This window comes from Embiotoca jacksoni, unplaced genomic scaffold, assembly GCF_022577435.1.
Source record: "Embiotoca jacksoni isolate LCO1_2020_lvr unplaced genomic scaffold, fEmbJac1.0.p SCAF_11, whole genome shotgun sequence".
Lineage (NCBI taxonomy): Eukaryota > Metazoa > Chordata > Actinopteri > Embiotocidae > Embiotoca > Embiotoca jacksoni.
In genome coordinates this window covers 7,159,236-7,180,256 of record NW_027185241.1, presented here as the reverse complement: position 1 = coordinate 7,180,256, position 21,021 = coordinate 7,159,236, and the positions used below count along the sequence as shown (strand labels likewise).

General features: G+C 38.4%; 1 protein-coding gene across 3 annotated transcripts; it reads left to right on the top strand.

The window, feature by feature from the left end:
• The first annotated feature begins 1,163 nt into the window (after positions 1 to 1,163).
• rorc (RAR-related orphan receptor C) lies at positions 1,164 to 20,872 on the top strand. 3 transcript variants are annotated; one of them, XM_069142804.1, is made up of 13 exons: positions 1,164 to 1,420; positions 1,541 to 1,637; positions 6,105 to 6,134; positions 14,046 to 14,131; positions 14,961 to 15,102; positions 15,191 to 15,550; positions 15,643 to 15,744; positions 15,830 to 15,951; positions 16,372 to 16,504; positions 16,609 to 16,716; positions 16,801 to 16,911; positions 18,772 to 18,881; positions 19,000 to 20,872. In XM_069142804.1, the coding sequence occupies exons 2-13, from the start codon at positions 1,586 to 1,588 to the stop codon at positions 19,162 to 19,164; spliced, it is 1,521 nt and encodes a 506-aa protein (XP_068998905.1). In that variant the 5' UTR covers positions 1,164 to 1,420; positions 1,541 to 1,585; the 3' UTR covers positions 19,165 to 20,872. The 3 variants fall into 3 exon arrangements, with proteins under 3 accessions (XP_068998905.1, XP_068998903.1, XP_068998904.1); XM_069142802.1 differs by having other exon boundaries at positions 1,502 to 1,637; XM_069142803.1 differs by having other exon boundaries at positions 1,499 to 1,637.
• The last annotated feature ends 149 nt before the right edge of the window (positions 20,873 to 21,021 follow it).

Below are 21,021 nucleotides of genomic sequence, written 5' to 3'. Positions count from 1 at the left end.
TAACAGCCAGGCACATTCCTGTGTTGGAGGAATCATGGTTAACCTGCTCAGTTTTATTTAAGGCAACAATAGATTGATATGGTAAAAATGTACTTAAAGTCTAAAAACAGCATTGCACAATGCTTCTCTCTATTCAATGATAAAAAAAAAAATACTCTGCTTATAACAATTTGTGCCTGGTTATCTGACAAAGGCTCTTAAAACGATGTCTACGCCTTATCCTTCATTAAAAACATAGAATCTACATTATGAATCTGATTATATTTTAAAAGTGTAACCATTGAATACAAGATGCCTTCTACATAATGAAATACAATTCTTATTATATGATACAGCCTTTAGGTTTCCACATCACTCTTGTGTAAGTTGCGGAGTGGGCCAGAATTGACTTCTAAACCAGTTGTGATGTCCTTCTGCACAGTGCAGCTCAAACATCTAAATTACATTTAAAACACGTTTTTTAAAAAAAAAACTTTTAAAACTCATATATTTTGTATTAAAGTAACCAAATCTAGCTTTTAGATAAATGTAGTGGAGTTAGCTAACAGTTCAATACTTAGGTGTGTGTGTGTGTATGTGTATGTATGTGTATGTATGTGTGCGTGTAAAAAATGAAATTATGCTATTCAATTGAAGTACTTGTCTACTTGAGTAAGCTTAACGTAGCCTACTTAGTTATGGATAGGACAGTTCAGCACGTGTGTTCTCAATGTAAGCGTGTCATAGAGGAGCGTTCATCACAATGATGTAAACCGAGAAGACATATCGATTATTCATCGTTTTCTTCATGTCTACCCCTTTTAAAGTGAGGCATTGCAAACTATCACTGAAATAACTTCCTACGTATATTGCTATATTGGATGTGCAGAATCCTGCAGTTAATTCAAGACACTAAAATTATACCAGCCTATGAAAATTGATTTTATTTAAACATTATTTCCACGGAGCCGTGAACAGGCCTTAAGAACCAAATGTCTCCACGATGTGTTGTATTTTCTCGATTAGTGTGGCGGAAATTTGTGGCAGCAACATGGGATTATATTTCTCAACTGAGCACTTCAAAGCAAAACCCGATCCGCTGCTATTACGTAACAGCCGGTGACATAACTCTCTCCAGCCTGGGACGGTCAGGGCGCACGGAGAGCGCAGGGAAGGGGGTGAGAGTGGCTGGTGCACGGCTTGTGTACGGCCGGCCAGTCCAGCTGCACTCTCCGCACCGCTGCTGCTGCCACGGGGGGAACCAATTTATTTCATAACAACCACACAAGAAGAGGTGTACTGTTGAACAGGGGAGACCGGCTGAGAGGCTGTGAAGATGACGGCCGAGTTTTGGGAACCGCTGTAAAGACTGGAAGTAGGCGAGATGGCAATGCACGTTTTCAAATGCCTGCGGCGGCCCGAGCGCTAGAACAACCAACAGGTAGCATGAGCCAGAGTTTGGTGACATTACCATATAATTCAAATGGCTGCAAGTGGATTTCAAAACCGACTGATTTAGCAGCCTTCTGTGGTTTGTGTGTGTGTGTTGGTGTGTGAAAAGTGAGTGTGAGTGTGTAGGGCCACCTGGTGTTTTGACAGGAGAGTTATGGAATATGAGAAGCCTGACGTGCCCCCCGCTGACATCTCCATCAAAAGAGGTAAGAGGACCCATCAGTGAGATTTTATTCTGCAGATTACATTTAAACTGCTGTAGCACGTGCAGGGCCATTTGAAGTGTAGATTCACTGCCTGAAAAAAGCAACTTGTTGAATAGCTTTAGCTGACTTTTAGTTTTATATCTTGTGTCGTGATATTTTGTGTCTTTATGTCATTCCCTCTTTTACACCAAACTATGCTTATTTCCCAGCATGCCCTTCAGTGCTCACTCTCACCCACTCCCTCCATCCTTGCTCACTCTTTATCTCAATCTGTTCACCTTTCCTGCACCATCTGACTCTTCTTCTGTCTCCCCATGTTTTAACTCCCTCCACTCGCATCCATCTTCACCCTAGTAACCCTCCTCATCTCTTTTACTCGGATGTGGTTAAGGTGCTGTGAGTGGGTAAGAATGGCAGTAATCTGGAGTAATCCATGGGGATTAGCTCTTATTTTTGCTTCTGTTTCTGTTCAATGCTTTTCTATTCAGAGCCTCTCCCTGGCTATAAACAAACCATTGGCAGTCAGTGGAAGAGCCTGTCCCTCTGTCACAGAAACCCACTGCACAGCCCTCATACTGTCTTAGCATGTCGACATAGTTTGTTAGAGTTTGCCTACTGCCACGGGGATAATTATTTGAATAACATTGTCTCATTTCAAGGCATGCAAAGTGAAGAGTGGACACCTCTCGAGTAAATGTAGGAGGATCACAGATGCACAGTGCTGCATTCAAAGTCTGAGTTATGTATTTTAAATCTCACTTAAATTAACTGTTCACTGCACCAGGATTTTCAAGTCATGTATTAAGTTTTGTTTTTTGGTTCAGACTCTTGTCACATCTCCAAGCATTGGAATTACTCTTTAAAAAACTCAGCAATGATGTACATTTCCATAAACATAAATTTGCTGGATACCCTGTATAACCTATATACTTCACTTTCAAAAGTTTCAATTTGGACTTTTGCCAGCAAATATACAAATGATGAAACTGTCTACAAGGTTTATCAGAAAGTAACATAAATTACTAAACAGTAAATAAGTACATTTCCATCTTTGTATACAGAGGCACAGCTTTGTCTTTAATCATGATTTAATAGTATTATATTACCATTAGAAAAAAGGAGACTAACAGGAAGAACAAGACAGAAAACAGGCAGCATTTACTACAGGTTTTTATTCTAGGTGCCTCTGTTAGTCAGTGCCAGAAGATGCAGTGTGGTTTAGTTTCATACTGCTGAGATGGCTCTTCTTAAAGTGATGAGTGTCTTGGTTTTGGTGGCTGTTGTGGGTGTTGTTTCATTTTTCTGAAGCAGAAGGTTTAGTCTTTGGCACACTCCTGTCCACACTGCTTTTCCTCCTACTTTTAGGAAGAAACTTATGTTCATCATCGGATACAGACTGTTTGTGGTGTCCCTCAGGGATCTATTGTGGGTCCAATGCTCTTTTCTATTCTGCTGCCATTTACGAAGTTAACAAAGCTGTTTTTTTGTTGCAACAGTGATATTCAGTTGTATGTCTTTGTGAACCATAATGGTTTTTTTTTAAACATCTAGCCTCTTCAGTTGTCTGCAAGTTTCTTGTAACTTAATACAGATACATTTTGATTAATTTTCTTTGGGACAAAAAATACTTTCTGTTCTTAAATACACCTTTAATACCTTTTTTCCAATGGATTTGAAAACTCTTTAAACTAATGCAGAGGCCAACATTTCCAGACAGTCAAGCTTTATTTTCTACAACAAGAGATTCTGCAATTTTTTTTTAAATCAACTTAAAAGTGTGAATTCTTCTCCTCATTGCATTTTGTCACTCCACGTTTCCATTTCTTACTTTAATTAAAAAGACAGAATATATAATCTAGCTTCACCATATTGCCTGTCAGAGGAGGGTTATTTCTAAATGTATAGGGATCTTTTTTATATATATATATTACTTTTTGCACGTATTGGTCAACAATCTACTTGAACCCTAAAACAACTAAACCTTCCCCACCGGTTTTAACTTAATTTATACATTTGTAACTTGTTCTTTTTTTGTTGTCGGTTTTATTGCTATATATTGTATTTTCTAATTATTTTGTAAATCATTTTTTTACATAAATTTTGATATTAAATTACCTATCAATCAAGTCATCCATCATCTGCCTTCATGTATTTATTTCCTCCAGAGTCTGTTACATTGGTCTGGTAATGATGTACCCTATCTGACTGTAACATATTTGCATTATTTTGTATATGTTCGGTGCTACCGTAGACGTGTCACAGTTTATATTCAGGCAGAGTTGTCGGCCTACTGTCTGGGTTCAGTGGTCTTCAGTGCTGTTATGTAATGCAGCAACTGTCACTTCAGCAGTCAGCTTAGATGTGTAGAGTGTAGAGACGTTATAGTGAGATTTTGACTGATAGGTGGTGTTGATGTTGGTGTCTCTGCAACCAGTAGGGTCATGTACGGTGAGTGTGTGGTGGGTTTATGGCCTGCCTGAAAGGTATGTCTTTCTAAATGTGCCTATGCTGTGTCACATTTAGTTTCTACCAACGCAGATGTTGGTGGCTGCATTAGGTCCTTTTTTCCACCGCAAGCCACCGACTTCACATTTTTATTCCATTCCACAGCAAAGACAGCTTTAATGATTTCAAATAATTTGTGACGCGTTTCATGAATGCCTGTAGTTCAAAGTGTTACAGGTGACTTTTAATGTGGCTTGTTTTTTGTTGATAAATGTGTTACTTACCAAAAAAGAAAAAAAAAAAATCAAGGAACAGCTTAAATTTTGTCATCAGATAAAATAATAACTTATTTTGATTAGGCAAGAACCCATTGACCTATTGTACACTTCTGTAGTTGACTAATTAAAAGAAGGACATCCATTCTTTACCGTCTTCACTGAAACCATACTAATGTAATGCTTGTGTAACTGTTTAACAGAATAACTATGCTCCATACCACTCAGGCCAGGGATACATTAAAAACCCAACAACAAATTTAAAAATGTATCACTTTCACTCAGAAACTATGCTTTTATTTAATTCTGATAAGGTTGAATTTTATTCATCATAGTTGTTTACCCTTTATTCAGCAATCACCTTAAAACACTTGCTCAGTTAGTCTTGACATTTCTTTAGATTTTCCGTGTGTATATGCACTGCTGTGCTTTCATTCCAGACTTTCTGCTTATGAAGCAAAACTGATTTGATGAGGGCAGGAAAACAGGGGAAACCACAGAGGGCCTGATCTGGCGCCAGACAAAGCTCTACGTCTTCCATTGATACTTATCTGCCGTGCCTTCAAACCTCTATGTCTCAAACACATACACACACATACAACTCCAGAAATAAACCCCTCTGTTTAGAACCGACCCTCCATGCGTTTACTCACTCTGACTGAATTCAGACTTTCTCACAATTGCGGTCAAACAGGCAGACAAAAAGAGGACCTATTGCTTCACAGACACCCACCTTCCCCTTCTCTTATCTCCTGTGTGTACATGTGCTGAAGCGGCACACAAACATAAAATATACACACACAAGTGTAAATAGGGATCCTCTAATTTAACCTCTACTATTACTCAGCCTTCGTATCTGTCAACCTGCCATTGTACATTGGAAAACAATTCTAAAAAAGGACTGCATTTTGCAAATGCTGCATTAAACTGCCATTTAGGTGTTGACAATAAGGAGTTTATCACAGCTGAATATGTATTAGCTACAGTTTAATTCCTTCACATTTCATGTTTGTTTTATTTAAACCCTTAGATAAAGACAGACCTTGCTAATTTAATTTTTAAGATTTCACATTATGTTGGATGAAGCTCATTACATGCAAGATTATGATGTTGCATTTGAACATTACAATGGTTGATGCCTTTGTAAGCAGTCAGTCACTTGACTACAGTTAACCATGCCACTGGGCAGGTTGCACAGGTAGAAATGTTTGAATTATTTACTTAAAAGTAAAAAAATACCACTCTCTAAAAATACTACAAGTAAAGTACTCATTAAGCACAACATCCCTCGTCTGTGTGGTGTTATATTATTGGATCTCTTATTGTTGCATTAACATGAAAACTTTAACAGTGTAGTTATTTGAAATCTTTAACTATTTATGTATTATTTTATACTGTAACTCCACCTGTCAGACAAATTTATTTGAGTAAAAAGTACAATATTTCCCTCAAAAAAGTAGGTGAAGTTTTAAAATAGCAAAAATAGAAATGCTCAAGTTAGGACCTAAAAATTGCACTTACAGTACTTTACAGTGCTGGCAGGTAATACAATTACTGAGATGAAGTATAAAAAAAAGTACAAGTGTAGCTTCAATATGGAGTTGAGTGTAACCCCTGAGTACACTGCCTGTTCTGTTTGTTTCTAAAATGCACATCTGGATGCTTAGATGTAATCCAGTTTGTAAAGCTGTAAACTTACAGTGTGTGTTGTTTAGTTTTGATTCATTAACTTTTCTTTCTCCCTCAGGAGGCGTCGTGTCCAAGAAGACTCATTTAAGTAAGTTATCTATGAAAATACTGTGTGTGCGTGCGTGTGTGCGTGCGTGTGTGTGTGTCTGCATGTGTACATGCGTGTGTCTCTAAGTGGTAATGGCATTGCTTGTGTTTGTGCTAGATATTTGTGCATGCATTGTGGTTGACTTCATAGTTACTGAACATGCAATATTGCACCTGTATGGCAACACACAAACACACACACACACACCCAGTGGTTTTGCTGGGGTTGGGCCATTAGCAACACAGTGTGTGTGCTGTGTGTTGCACCTGTGCTGCCCCCCTTACACACGTACACACACACAGTGATGAAAATACCAACTACTTTGGCATCTGAATGCAGATGACAGCGATAACATCTCGTCTTTTTTTAACTTTTTTGGTTTAACACTTTGCGCCACAACTTTAGCACACCTGGGTTTGTTATCAAGTGTGGAGATGCTGTGCGTAACACACCACCAACCTTCACATTAGGTGGTGTGATGATAAACAAATGTAGGCTAAATTATAATGAATTCATTGATTAGTGCTTGTGAGTAAGAATGTATGTGAGACCAGAGAGAGCCAGACAGGATGGATAATATTGAGTTTTGCTTTGGGATTTTGGTGCCTGGGTGGTCTTGTGTGGCTTGGTTCATCTTTCAGGTGCTTCAGATGGAGGGATGATAGTAACGGTAGACATAAGAGAGTATTGAGGAAGCTGTGGTGGACTCTTAACTGCGTACATTTACTCAAGTGCTGTGCTTAAATAAAATTTTATTGTACTTATGTTGTAGTTTAGAATTTTCTGTTTCTGTTTCTTTCTGTTCCTTTCTACTTCCCCTCTACTACATTGCAGCATAAAATATTATATATTTTTTTTTTATTTTTTTTTTTTATCTCAGATCTAAAGAACTTACTTTCTACTTTGAAGATCAAATTTCACAGACACTCTTGTAAAATATGTTGCATTGTTATAGGTTAAATTCCCCAAGAGTATATAAAGTACTTCAAATTTGCTTCACCTCCATCAGCTGCAACATTAAAATGCTGCTTACCTCTCAATGCATCAGTAATATTAATCCAGTTATATTGGACAACATTCTTTATTTTTGATTTGTTGATGTTATTATGTTTACATTTTAATCTACTACATGACATGACTAATACATGATTTTCATTTGAAAAAGCATTTTAATTGTGTTGTATTGCTGGTTATATACAAATAAAAACCTCAATACTTTTTCCATTACTGGAAGAAAGTGACAGCAGATCTGCAAACTAAACTGTAACAGTCGAGTGTGGAAAGAGAGAACGATGTAAAAAAAAAAAAAAATGCAGAAAGAAGAAAGAGATGATTCTTTTACCGATAAATTGATATTGATCTTTATCTAATCAGGTAATCAGTGTACATCAGAGCAATTAACAAACCAACAACAAAAAATCCAAACTGAAATCACAAGTTTTAGAATAAATAAAATCTTACTGTATCAAAATGCCTCTGTAACTTACATATTGTTTACTGCATCGCCGGATTCCTGTTAATAAGTTTAAATTCTCATTGAGAGTCTCAAAGGTGCCAAACACTATTAAATAATTATTTTTTTTGATGTGTACTACAGACTGAGGGGGTGAAGGATAACAACAAAGGCATGAGGAAAAAGTACCTTTAGAAAAAAAGTCAGTGCAGGGGACAGTCCCCCCCCCCTTCTTTGTCTCTGTCTCCTCTCTCTCTCTCACACACACTAACAAGGAAGATGAGGCGGTGACTGACACTCAAAAGTCTGAAAATATTTGCTGAAGCTGCAGTGAGCACCCGAGCCAGCTTGCTACAGGACGACAAAAAAAAGAAAGATTAAAAGATATAGGTGGTGGGGAAAAAAAAGTGTGTATAAAAAGAAAGACTACTGTTAGACAAAGTGAGAGGAAAAGGGAGCTTGTGAAAGTGGGACAAACGTCTGAGACAAGTGGAGGAGTGAGAATGATGCGAGGTAGGGACGAAGTTCTTTAGTCTGAGTGTCTGCGTGTGTGTGTGTGTGAGTGTGTCTTTGTGGACAGTACAACCAAAGATATTTTATCAATCTTATCAATTACATGTTGTTTACATGCACAGTTTCTCTTCAATCCTCCCTGATTTCATAGTTTGTGATTATTAGAAGTAAAGTCATGACAATGAATTGATGCTGATAGTGCACGATATCGTTATCAATATTCCTAGCATTGAACAAAACTGAAATAACTTTGCTTTCATGCAGATGTAGTTACCTGTGGCTTCAAACACTTGATATCATCATACTAAGTTTTTGAACTTGAAGTTTAAGTGGCACTAACTTTAACCATTTTGCTCTTGTGTTAATGCTATGATTTAAATGTCATGTTAAATATTTAAGCTTTATTCCTTCAAAAATATTTCTAGTAGCCCTGCAAAAGACGCTGTACAAGACACGGACACATGTTCATGTACTCAGTTCTCGCAGTATTCAGAGTTTGAGAAGACTGATGGTCATATTTGTTTTGAAACTTAATTGGGTCTCTCCAGAGTTTCTTCATTGGCTGACTACGCATTCACGCCAACTGATGTGTTTCAGTTTTATAATTTGGTAACATGACTCAATTTGAGCTCCCTTTGATGGTATTAAGATTTGAATCATGTCACAGATATTTCTTCCCCATGTCACTCCCTGTACATTACACATCAGGTAAGGCAGTTATACAATTGTGTTTATTTTTAAGAAAGAATTTTCATGTGTAATTCTGCACAACACCTATTGTTTACAGTATTATTGTTTATATAATAGATAATCATAATTTATTAATTCATTGAACCAATCATAGATCAAAGACCCAAGAAACCAGGTTATACCATAACATTTGAGATGGTGCAAACCTTTTTTGCATTTACTTACACTGAATACAAACCAACAGAAAACAGGATCTTCACTGCTGCAGTGCATCAGTTTGAATGGACTGCACATAGAGCAGACAGGATGCAGAGGAAATGCTAAAAATGTGATCATGAAAATGACGACAAATCTGCTTTCTTGCACAAAAAACGTCCGCGTTAACAAATTAAAAACACACAAAATACGCAGGTGGGGGAGAAGAACCAAAGGGACAAATGATAAGGAATAATTCATCTGTCAATAAAAGTTGCTTGCAACACTCACTGTTGCAGCACACACAGACGCACCCTACAGATCTGCAGCTGCTTTTTAGATGGCGCCTAGATGAAGCATATCTCTGCCTTGCAGCTGTGTGTGGAAACTGTATTTGTAAATGAGAGGAAAGCATGTTCTAAGTTATTAAAATTTTTACTTAATGTTCGTGTGTCACTACAGCTGGAAAACAATGAATTATCTATTTCTCTGGTGTCACATCATCAAAGTGGGCTTGAGTCCATCAGAATTTAGGCACACAAACATTTCATACGGCTTTGTTGCTGTGTTCGGGGGATTCCTGTGCAGAATCTTATACACTTTATTCATCAGAAAGGATTTCCTTGTTCCTTTGGGTGCAGAAACCTGCACAGCACTTCCAAAGCAGCAAAAGCGGTTGGCTTTAGATCAAAGCGAACATCAAACTCGCAGGTGACACATTCCCCCCCAAAATATGGTAAATGAAATACAGCAGTTGAGCTGATTCATACCCTTTGCTACTGTCAAAACATTACCACTTTGAAACACCTCCAAATTCAGCAAGCACCTCAAAGTCAGACGGGTTAATGTAATGCTAATTGGTGTTCAGAGTGGCTTTGATAATTAAAAAAAATTTCAGATCATGTACATTAACTCAACAGTTTAGAAGCTCTCATGTTTATGTAACAGCGGCCACAGTTTAAATCTAAAACTTTCTTAGCACCTGTACACCTGTAGTCAGCATTAAAATATATTTAACCAGAGATGTTTTGTAATAAAACGTTAAATACACAAGAGTGAACTGAAATACTTTTCATTAAGCACCTGTTTGTCATTTCTGTCAAAAACTTTTTATTTTATCATCAGATAAATTTAATTATCATCAGATAATTAAATTTATTTCCCTGCTTGTATTTCTTTACTTACAGATTAGAATATTTTTTACATCTCATGAATCTCAATTTCTTACAAAGAAAATAAATCTGACAGGCAGTTATTTTGTCTTTGATAGATCCTGTTTCGCTCTGCATGGCAGGACAAATGAATCTCATGTTGCATATCGTATAATATATAGTAAAATGTTATTTTTTTTATTTAAGTGCAGAAAAAAAGCCAAAAGCATGCATTATTACGCAGGATTATGTATACTATTTCTTCTGTGAATAAAGATATCACAGCATCCTACTCTTACATGAGTTTTGATACGACAGAAAAATTATTGTTTTATTACTCAATGAGCCAAACTGTTGAACTATTTTAAACATCCTGGTTCTGTAAAATGCTAAATTAAAATTATTCATTTTAATTTATATAAATCATAGATGATTAAAACCCAACAAAAATATTATTAATAATTAGAACATATATTATAATGTCATATTATGTAATTATGAAATCATTTTAAGTTATGTCGTTGGTATAAATAAATTAAATAATCATAAAATGTGTATAATCCTGGTTATTAATGTGGTTTATGAAAACTAATGATGGATAAATAATCTGTATCTATGACAAGTTAACAATCTTTGAGTGTGTACACATGTGTGCGTGTGTGTGCACGCGTGTGTTTATAAGGGTGTGATGTGTGGATACAAACTTTGTTTTCTCTCTTGCTTGCGTATGTACCAAAGGTAAGCTTCCGTCAGAGGAAAGTTGAGGTTTTTTGTCCGTTTACATTGCAAAGAACAAACTGCTGATGAGGTAAATTCAAGCAGAGACTGATCTGTTTTGCTTTCCCACCCCAGCCCCCGCCACCCATACATTTATCATACCAGGAAATTTAGTGGTTGCACCCTTTGTTACGGCCGTCAAGACTGATATAAATTGGGAACAAAATTGATGTAACCAGATTTCAGCAAGAAGTCACCGCAAATATGAGAAACCACATTTTATTATTTCTGTTTGCTGTTATAAATGGAAGCTTCCATTTTTTTTTACAACAGCACTGCTTTTTTAAGTGTGCAAGTAAGTCATTGATGGTCCTGAACACAGACCATCTCTGTGTAGTGGCATCTTGGTACACTTTGCATGCGGAAGCGTGGGAGGCGGCACTCTTCTATTTCCATCACTGAACATCTAACGTACTTAAACCAATTTACTTGCCGACGGTATGCAGCACATATCATGCACTTTCAAACTAACTCTTCCAATTGATCGCATTGTTCTGCTTAAATTATCTCACCACATTATGAATTATGTTACTGCAACTTTGTTTAGTGTGTTGATGGTTGGTTTCATACTGTAAGGTGTCAGTGGATCGCAGTGGAACTATGAAATGTTCAGGGTTTGTCAAGAGGTCGCAGTTGCAACAAAAGAAAAGCTTGGAAAAACCATACTGGAAAGCAAAACTAATCTTCATCCCATGGATTATTATTGAGCATCATGCACATAATTCAAAAATTGTTTGCTAAGCTGTTAAGCAGGCTTGCTACATGAGGGTAAACCAATATAAGCTTTAATATTTGGTATTTTGCTATTGAATGTACATGTAATTGTAAAACTAGTGAAGCTATACTCGACATAAACCCGCTCTAAGATTACCAAAAAAGATACTAATGGAAGAAAAAAAGGTGGTGTGGTATTTGTATCTGTCCATCTCTCACAAACGTGCACACATACACACCAGAAGATGCTGGCTTTGATCGGTCGAGGTCTGTGGCTGAAGATAACAATGTAAGACAACAAAGCTCATAACTGCTGGTGATTGGAGATGATCCCTCAGTGTTTATCAGGTGTTAAGTCAATTTCACCTTACAGCTGCAGGTGTCTTGATACTGACAGGCTTTCAAATACAGGTTGTGTTTTTTTTGTCTGGCAACAGTACAGAAGTCCTGATTTGAATAGGTTTTGCCTTATACTGTGTAGAGTGTTCATCTGAAAGTGATTAACGGCTGTGATTGGTGTATGGAAAGTTGCTATAGGAACAGGGTGTGTGATTGCTGCGTGTTTGTGTGTGAACAGTGAAAGGTTGTGGGCCGCAGTGGATTTCCTGTTGTTTGGGGTTGACAATCAGAACTGAAATAGCAAAAATATAAAGACCACTGATGTTCTCTGTCTAACCCGTACTGCCGACAGAAACACAATCATAATCACAGATCAGGCACTGTGTTTTACTAAATTATTACTGATAACTATTGATGATTGACGTTTAGCTTGCAGAGAAATGTTTCTAACTAACAGCTTATTTCAACCAAATCGTCCTGGTGTGATTTGCAATGTCAATAGTTAAACTGGTTAAGTATTATAATCCTTAACATGGTGAATCTTGAGGCTGATGAGCCATCTCTATTAATAGGACCTGCAGTATTTTCAGCTGTGCAGAAGTGATTTTGGCTTTGTCACACATATCTGTGCTCTGTGTCTGCCTTTATTGTACCCCAGACTGGCCGTCCTCTTCAGAAGCCTTCAGGTGATCCCTGTGGCACCCGATAAAGAGGGCACACACTGACACACTAACACACACTTCTGAAAGAATCTGACACAGTTATGCACGGAAATGCAAATACTACTGTATATAAGCATCACCAACATGCAGGCGTGAGACCTTGTCTCGCAGAAAACAATCACATCTTGAGTGCATTTGTGAAAGGAGGAGAGAAGATGGTAGGAATAGATAAAAGAAGAGGTTATTTTATGTTATTTGTGTTATAGTATAGTATACCTCCTGAATGTGTGTTGTTGCAATAATACACAACATAATGCATAATAAATGTGTTTTTCCTTCAGTTATTGGTTTATCAAATATATTTTTGTCAGGACATACATAAACACACAAACAGTTTTTGAAATTTCTGACTCCAGAATGAATCAAATCACATCTGATTGTGACAAAAATTGCCACTAAGCAAAAGCCTGAGGGGTGTGAGAGTTTACAAAGATCAGGGGCAGGGGGGCCAGGATGGGTGGCCATTACTGGCAGTGATGAAGGAGAAAGAGTGTATTACTGGCAGCTGTGTCCTTTATGAGTGAGACAGAGAAGGATTCACAAAGAATGAAATTACATGAAAGAGGGACAGTCACAGTGAAAGAGAAGTCAGACAACCACTTGAAAGCACTCTGAGGTTGACACCTTCACATACTCCGCCTGTCTCCATTTGAAAATATTCCACGTCCTCAAAAGACTTTCTTCTTATTGCATTTGACGGTATTTTGTTCATTATTATTAAGACAAGAGGTGTTTGGCAGGAAAACACCTTTGGCTTGCTATGTTCACACAGCAATTGATAGATATTTAAGGGGAAGTACAGAACAAGACAAAGTTCTCACAGTGGGAATCACTTTGCAGTGACATTGATAGGCTGTTTGATATAGATGTTAAGATTGAAGTTTTACATTTAGATTTTCTTTAATATAAACACTAGACAAATGTATTGTTTAATCACTGTTCATTGTCTCTGACATCATACAGGGCTGCCATATGCGTTAAAGAGAGCATGAATGTGGGGTAATGAGTTGATATAACAAGAACATGGATCCACTTAATATACACAAATTCCTACAGATGTGATTTTGTTCTCTTTTTTTTTTAATGTTTTTTTTCACTTGTCCTGGAGTGTCTTTTTTATTGTGACTTGTTCAGCAGCTGCATGAAGAAAACGTATGACACTAAGGATCCAGTATCATTGAACTGAAATTGAACTTGCATGCTTAGACTGTTGCTTAACAGCTGCTTCCCACTCTCAACTCAGTTGCCGTGTCCCTGTTGGTCCGTTATATGAGCAACCGTTCTGTGGCTTCAGTGTGGAGAAAAGAAGACAAGGGTTGAAAATGTTAACTCAACTTCTTTTTCTGTGTTCGTTCAGCCCAGATTGAAGTTATCCCATGCAAGATCTGTGGTGATAAGTCCTCTGGAGTGCATTATGGAGTCATCACTTGTGAGGGCTGCAAGGTCAGATACAGCAGCATCAAACACATACAATATTGCACACACACACACAGACGCACACAATTTACACACATCAGATTGATCCTTCCCTCCTTTCTGTCCGTTCAATATGAAGCTGCGGTGAGGAGCCTTTTCGCTTAGCTTAGCATAAAGACTGGAAATATGAAACGGTTAGCCTCCCAGCACCTCTCAACATCAGCAATTAAAAGATGACATGTATTTAGTGTCAGAAATAGGGTAAAAATGACCTAATCTGATTTTATACAGGGTTATTTGTCAGACTGTTTAATGCTGGGTGCAGATAATTCTTCTGTCTCTGCTGGTCGACTGAGCCTGGCTAGCTGTTTCCTCATGAGATGGTGAGCTATTTTAACTGAATGCAGGCGCCAGCTTCTTATTAAACCAACAGATGTCAGTGGTATCATTCAACTCATCTAAATTTCTGCAACAAATCCCAAAAAGCTTAACTGTTTCTTTGACCATTGGTACTACCCCATGTGGGCCAGTATCAGCTTACTGTACATATTTTTGTATCTGCATATGTTGCCTGAGAAGATGGCAGTACAGAAATTTCAAAGATATGTTGAGGTAATTCAGAAAGTGTCCACCAGACAACACTGACAAGTTTATTTTTCAGTTGTTCCGCTCAGTACATATTTTGGTCAAAACTAAAAAAAAAAAAATCGGCTCTTGTTTAAAAAAAAAAGAAGGTATGTTCTGTGTTCATGTTAAAAGAATCGTGATCTGATTTTTTTTTTTTTTTAAACTTAGATACCAGTGTTTCCCATAAAAACACTTTGCTTGTGCTCATGCACTGTTAATCCACCCTCAGGGATTTTTCCGGCGCAGCCAGCTGCCCACTGTATCCTACTCCTGCTCCAGGCAAAGTAACTGTCAGATTGACCGGGCCAGCCGCAACCGCTGCCAACACTGCCGTCTGCAGAAGTGCTTGGCACAGGGCATGAGCAGAGACGGTGAGACAAAACACAGACAGACAAATCCAACTTTCTTATTCATGCACAGCTTTGGCTTATTGTTGCGTATATTTTTTGTTCTTGCCAGCTGTGAAGTTTGGACGGATGTCCAAACGTCAGCGTGACTCTCTAATTGCTGAAGTGGAGAGGCACCGTCAGCAACAGCAGCAGCAACAACAGCAGCTTCAGGGAGAAACCCCGTCGGTGTTGTCCTACCCGTCCAAGAACCGTCAAGACCGCTCCCCCCAACTTCTTCAGCCCATTGTCTCAGCCTACTCCTACAACCGGGACGCCGAGCTGCTGCCCTACGCCACTGATATTCACCCTTACCTGGTGTGCTCCCCAAACAATTCTCAGTTGTCTGGCATGATCTACCGAGGATCCAGCCACTCTCCCACATCAAGATCCCAAGGGGCGGGGGGCAACAGCGGACTCCCTGATGTAAGAGGTGAGGCACTGCAACTCACTCTCTGTGCCCAGTTTTCTCAATCCTCCTCTGCTTATTCCTCATCTGTCTCTCCTCTCTGTTCGTCATGTAAGGATTTGACTCCAGACAGTCGTCTCATGATCTGATGGCGATTCATCCCTACAACCCGCTCGAAGATCATCACAGCCTCTATCCTCACTCTCTGCGAAACATAGGTAAGCAAACTGTGACAGCGGGATTAAATGCGCTTCTAATGATGTTATGTTTATGATATTTATGAGTGCCTCTGCTTTTCTTCAGATGAGCTGTGTGCCAGTATTGTGCATTCCCACAGAGAGACCAGCCAGTACAGAGTGGAGGAACTGCAGGCTCTTGGATGGAAACTGTTCAGCAGAGAGGAGATCCAAGCCTACCAGAGCAAAGTATACCACCAGGATTTCTGTTTCTTTCTTTTTTGAATCTCTCAGGCTTCATCTTTCCCCTTATTCAGATGCTCTCAAAACCAAAAACATGGCATTTAATAGGCTGACGCTACTTTTGTTTGATGAGTCAAACAGAAAACTGAGAAATATTTTTTCATCATTTCCCCCTCCTCTTCTCTCTTTGATCATCCATGTAATGAAAAAAAAAAGGGGGGGGGGGTTAAATAAAGTGATAAACGAATGAAAGCTGGGCAGTAGATTTAATGGTTGGAACAGGGAGGATCAGTCTGTGTGAGATGAGTAAAATGTTTTGCTCTTTATGGCTTGTTTTAATGTTATGTTGCAAAAGGATTTCAGAGAAACAAACTTAACTTACACTCTTGTTTGTATCTTTTCTCTCTGTCTCACTCTCGTTCCCAGTCAGTGGATGAGATGTGGCAGCACTGTGCCATCCGACTGACCGATGCTGTGCAGTATGTGGTGGAGTTTGCAAAACATGTCCCAGGTTTCCGATTGCTCAGCCAGAACGACCAGATTGCACTTTTAAAGACTGGTGATTTTCCCCTTACTTGCAAGATGAGTTTTAGTCACAATCAAACACTTTTGCTGTGTTTCTCATCTGATTCATTTTTGTGCTTTCTTACCTTTTTCTCTCAGGCTCCATGGAGGTGGTTCTGGTCAGGATGTGTCGGTATTTTAACACAGAGAACAACACTGTGTTTTTTGATGGGAAATTTGCTGGAATTCAAGTCTTCAAGTCTTTGGGTGAGGATTTTGTTAAAAGTTTTGAATGAGCTCAGTATAATAATATGGTTCCTTATTGATGCTTAGTGGTGTCTTTTCTTGCAGCTTGTGGTGATTTAATCACGGCAGTGTTTGACTTTGCTCATGGCATGTGTGCTCTGAAGCTCACGGAGCAGCAGATCGCTCTCTTCAGTGCTCTTGTGCTGATCAATGCAGGTAAGATAAACTTGATCTGTCATGTTGCAATTCAGTTTTCAGTTCTGAACCATTACAAAAAGTGGGAGGACACTTAGGGCCTGATTTACTAAAAGTTTGTGTAAAATCACGTGCAAACTCCATACCACCCGCAAAAAAATGTCCTAGCAGATTTACCAACAAGGTGCATTGAGGATTGCGTGTTTCAAATGTGCAATTTAACACATTGTCCATTTTGCGTATTTGCCTGCATGCATATGCAATACTGGGCGTTTCTAAAAAAAAACACAAATGTGCACAATACTGGGAGGGAACATGCAAATAGAACAATTTAGCACCCCAACTATATTTACTAAACCTGAAAGTAGAAATAGGAGAAGTGGTTGCGTGTGTATTTCAGTACGACTGAAAGGTATGTATTAATCAGGTGCGCAAATCTGGAGACATGGCTGCTCTTATTGTGGTGAGAAGGAGACGCAGGGAAACTAAAGAATACGTTGAGAACATGGTTTTACACCCGTGGAAACATTTTGAGATGTCAGAGGGAAACATTATTCAGACATATCGTTTGTCAGTGATTACATTTCTTAGTTGTTTAATGAACTGAATGATGATTTACAGCCAATAACAAGGAGGAGCAACGAAATACCAGCAATTAAAAAACTTATGACGACCCAGCATTTTCCTACTTCTGGGTCATTCCAGCGTATCGCTGCTTGATATCTCACCACGTCCTGTTATTCAGGTGTGCTGTTAGAGGTCCTGAATGTGTCCAGCAGAATCCACAGATACAAAAGGCTCCCGAGCACTCGCGAGTCACTGAATGAAAAGTCACCTGCTCATCACAGAGAACTGGACCTGGTGATCGGTGTTTGTTAGAGGATCTCATCCACCGTCCCTCCTGTTTTATTTTGTTGATGTTTTATTACGAAGCCTCTTTTTTTTCGCCTTTTTGTTTTTCCCACGGTAATTGACTTTCTTGCTCATAATCTCCTAAATGCCGTTTTGTTCTTGTTATATTTATATTTCTTAATTCAATGGGATCAGATTTCCTTTTCCTTTTGCGGTCGCTCTGTTTTCCATTGTTGGAATCACATTAACGCACACAAACCCCTCATTTAAATACAGCGATTTGCACCTGATTTCAATGACGCAATTACTCTTAGTGAATCACCCGCAAAACGGGTGCAAAAAAAGTGCAAACTTTTGGAAGGAACACGCAATTTAGTATCCTTTATTTGAGTTCTTAGTAAATCAGGCCCTTAGTGTGTACTGTACGCACTAGTGACAGTTTGTTGCGAGATGGATAGCAGAAATATTTCAAGCTTTGGACTGTCCATCAGGTAACATCCTTTACTGACTTGGCTTCCAATATTTATTTTTATCTTGTGGAAGTTGATTGTTCTCCCCTCCTTCGCCTGTATTCTCTTTATTTTTACATTTACACTGATGATTGTTTGTGGCTAAATCTAGTGAGTCTATCATCTTTTAGCCCAAAAGGTTAACACTTGTTGTCTAAATGTAGCTGACAGAAATATTTCATAAATAGAAAAATTGGCATCTTTTCCATCTTTTCCATGCATTCCCACACAGTCAGCCTCTCTGCACCCCAGTGTCTGTTATGAGGCATGGTGATATTAACAGGCCAGTGAATCAAGAATATTTGTACATAAGTAAAATAATGAGACTATAGCAAAGTGCACCATTCATGCATGGCCTTAGGGGTGATTGAGCGCGTGAATGGTCTTTGTTTCTGTCTGTCTCTATGTGTTGGCCCTGACTGGCGACCTGTCTTTGCCCAAAAGTGAGCTCGGATAGGCCCGTGACCCTGTTCAGGATAAAGCGAGTATAGATAATGGATGGAAATAATTTTGTGTGCAGATCGTCCATGTCTGGAGGACAGAGGAAGAGTTCAACGGGTTCAAAGAAGCGTAGAGTTTGGACTCACACACATTCTACAGCGAGACAGCCAAGAAAGTCTGATGCATAAGGTACATGTTTAGTCACCTGGTTGGTAAAAAGCTAAATGTAATATGCAATACAATATGAATATGCATACAAGTACATGCTAGAAAGTAGGTATTAAATGTGCCTGTGTCCTCCTTGCAGCTGTACCAGAGGATGGCAGTGTTGCGTTCGCTGTGCAGTCTGCACATGGAGAAGCTGCGCTGGTTCAGTCAGCGTTACCCGCTCACTGCTCACTCTCTGTTTCCTCCACTCTACAAGGAGCTGTTCGCCTCTGAGGCAGAGCTGCTGCCTGGGACCACTCACTGATGATTCACCCGAATCCACAAAAACATCTACACACACATAGACATACATTATTTTAAATCTCATCTCTGACAGAATCTATTTTTCTAATAATGAAAAAAAATGAGAAAGCACAGTAATCATAGTGTGTTAAACATTTCATGACTTCCAACAGAGCTTTGTTTTTGCTAGATGATGTCAAACATTAATTCCAATATTTTGATAGTTTAAAATGATTTTGATTAATCCAGGGAAACATGTATTTTGATGTTCTTTGAGAGTGCACAGTGATACAGGATTCCTTTTCTCTCAGGATGTACTATTGCTATTCTGTCCAGTTATTCTGTAGCTAGTGTGTGTCACAGTTTGTTTAGGCATACAGATTCCAAGATGCAGGACACTGGTTATTGTCAATTAAAAGTTAAAATGATAGTCCACCCAAAATCTCTCTTTTGAGCAGAAAACCCTGAGCTTTTGATTTTATAATGTTAGTAGCTTGATCTCTCGTGGATGTCAGCTGGGATTTCCAATGGACTCTTTTGTTTGTTTGCATTTAATAAATACAAAAATTAAATCCCAAAAGTCAATCAATCAATTTGTATTTAAAATGCTAAATCACCATGGAACTTCACCTGCCCTGATGGGATTGAACTGATTCACTTTACAGTTACATTGAATACAATAATTAACAACCACATTAAAACATAAATGTTAAGGAAATGTTAAAGCAACATGTAATAGTGGCACACAAATGCATGGAGAACAAAAAGAGAGCAGAATGAAAGGATGGTTTACAGTAACCTGAGCCAGCACTAACTATAAATTAGGGCTGTAGCTGTAAGTCACGTCCTACTCTAACAAGTTAAACTACAAGGAAAGAAGAATACAGTAACAACATGTGTAACAAAGCCCCAAAAACAAAGTGCTTACAGTATCATGCAGCTTAAACATCACACTTCACGAGCAAAATAACAACATCATGTGATAAAATTATAATGTTACACATGCTGACTGTGTTTCACAACATAAACAAATTACATAATCTACATCTGCACTGTCTTTTCAGATTCATTCTATATTCTTAATATGGCTAGGTTAGTAGTAATGCATGGTCCTGTTGAGCCAGTACATATTTTAGTTTGTTACTCAGGTATTGCTGCAGCATTTACACTTTAAAACAGCTGAGGACGTTTTATCTCCCATCACACTGTCTCTTCCTCAACCTCAGTAAACTTGCTGTCTACTTGGAGCTGAATGTGTCATTTACACACTGAATACTAAACACACCCATGTAAAAAAACCTGCCTCTTCGTATCTGTATGTCTCTAGAGAGGTGTTTCTCCTCAGGCTGAATCCTGCAGGTCAGCAGTACTACAAACACATTGTCCTTTTGTTTTCACACATTTTTTTGCATGCTTTTATCTTTTAGACTTTGGAAAGATGTTGCAATAAATGGAGAACAAATATTCAGTTAAAATGTGGCAATATAGTTGAAATCTCCTCTCTGTGCTGACTTTTCCTTTTTTTTCCCCAGAATAACGTTTTTCTTTCCCCCCACTACATATCTTTGATAAAGCCGCAAGTAAAGAGGAAATGTGGAGGGGGTCCAGCATTAAATTCTGTTTGTGTGGATCTAGTCCTCTGCATTCCTGGAACAGCTGAGATTTTAATGAAGATAATGTAAACCTTCAAATAAACTGCTGAGACTGTGACACCAAGCAAAAATGTGTAACCTTGTTTGACTATTTTTTTTTTTTAAAGAAAACAGTGTAACATAAACAGTTGTGCAAGTCTGAGACAAGCAATGAGAATATTTTGTTATGGCATGATAACAAAAATCCTTCGTAACACAACAAAAACAAACAGTTTAGCCATAGCAGA

What these genes read in the sequence shown, in the direction of transcription:
- rorc (XM_069142804.1), top strand. Translation starts at nt 1,586, where the DNA reads ATGGAATATGAGAAGCCTGACGTGCCCCCCGCTGACATCTCCATCAAA. An exon ending in CGGACTCCCTGATGTAAGAG is followed by an intron (nt 15,551 to 15,642) that starts GTGAGGCACTGC and finishes TCGTCATGTAAG; the next exon opens with GATTTGACTCCAGACAGTCG. An exon ending in TCTTGTGCTGATCAATGCAG is followed by an intron (nt 16,912 to 18,771) that starts GTAAGATAAACT and finishes TTTTGTGTGCAG; the next exon opens with ATCGTCCATGTCTGGAGGAC.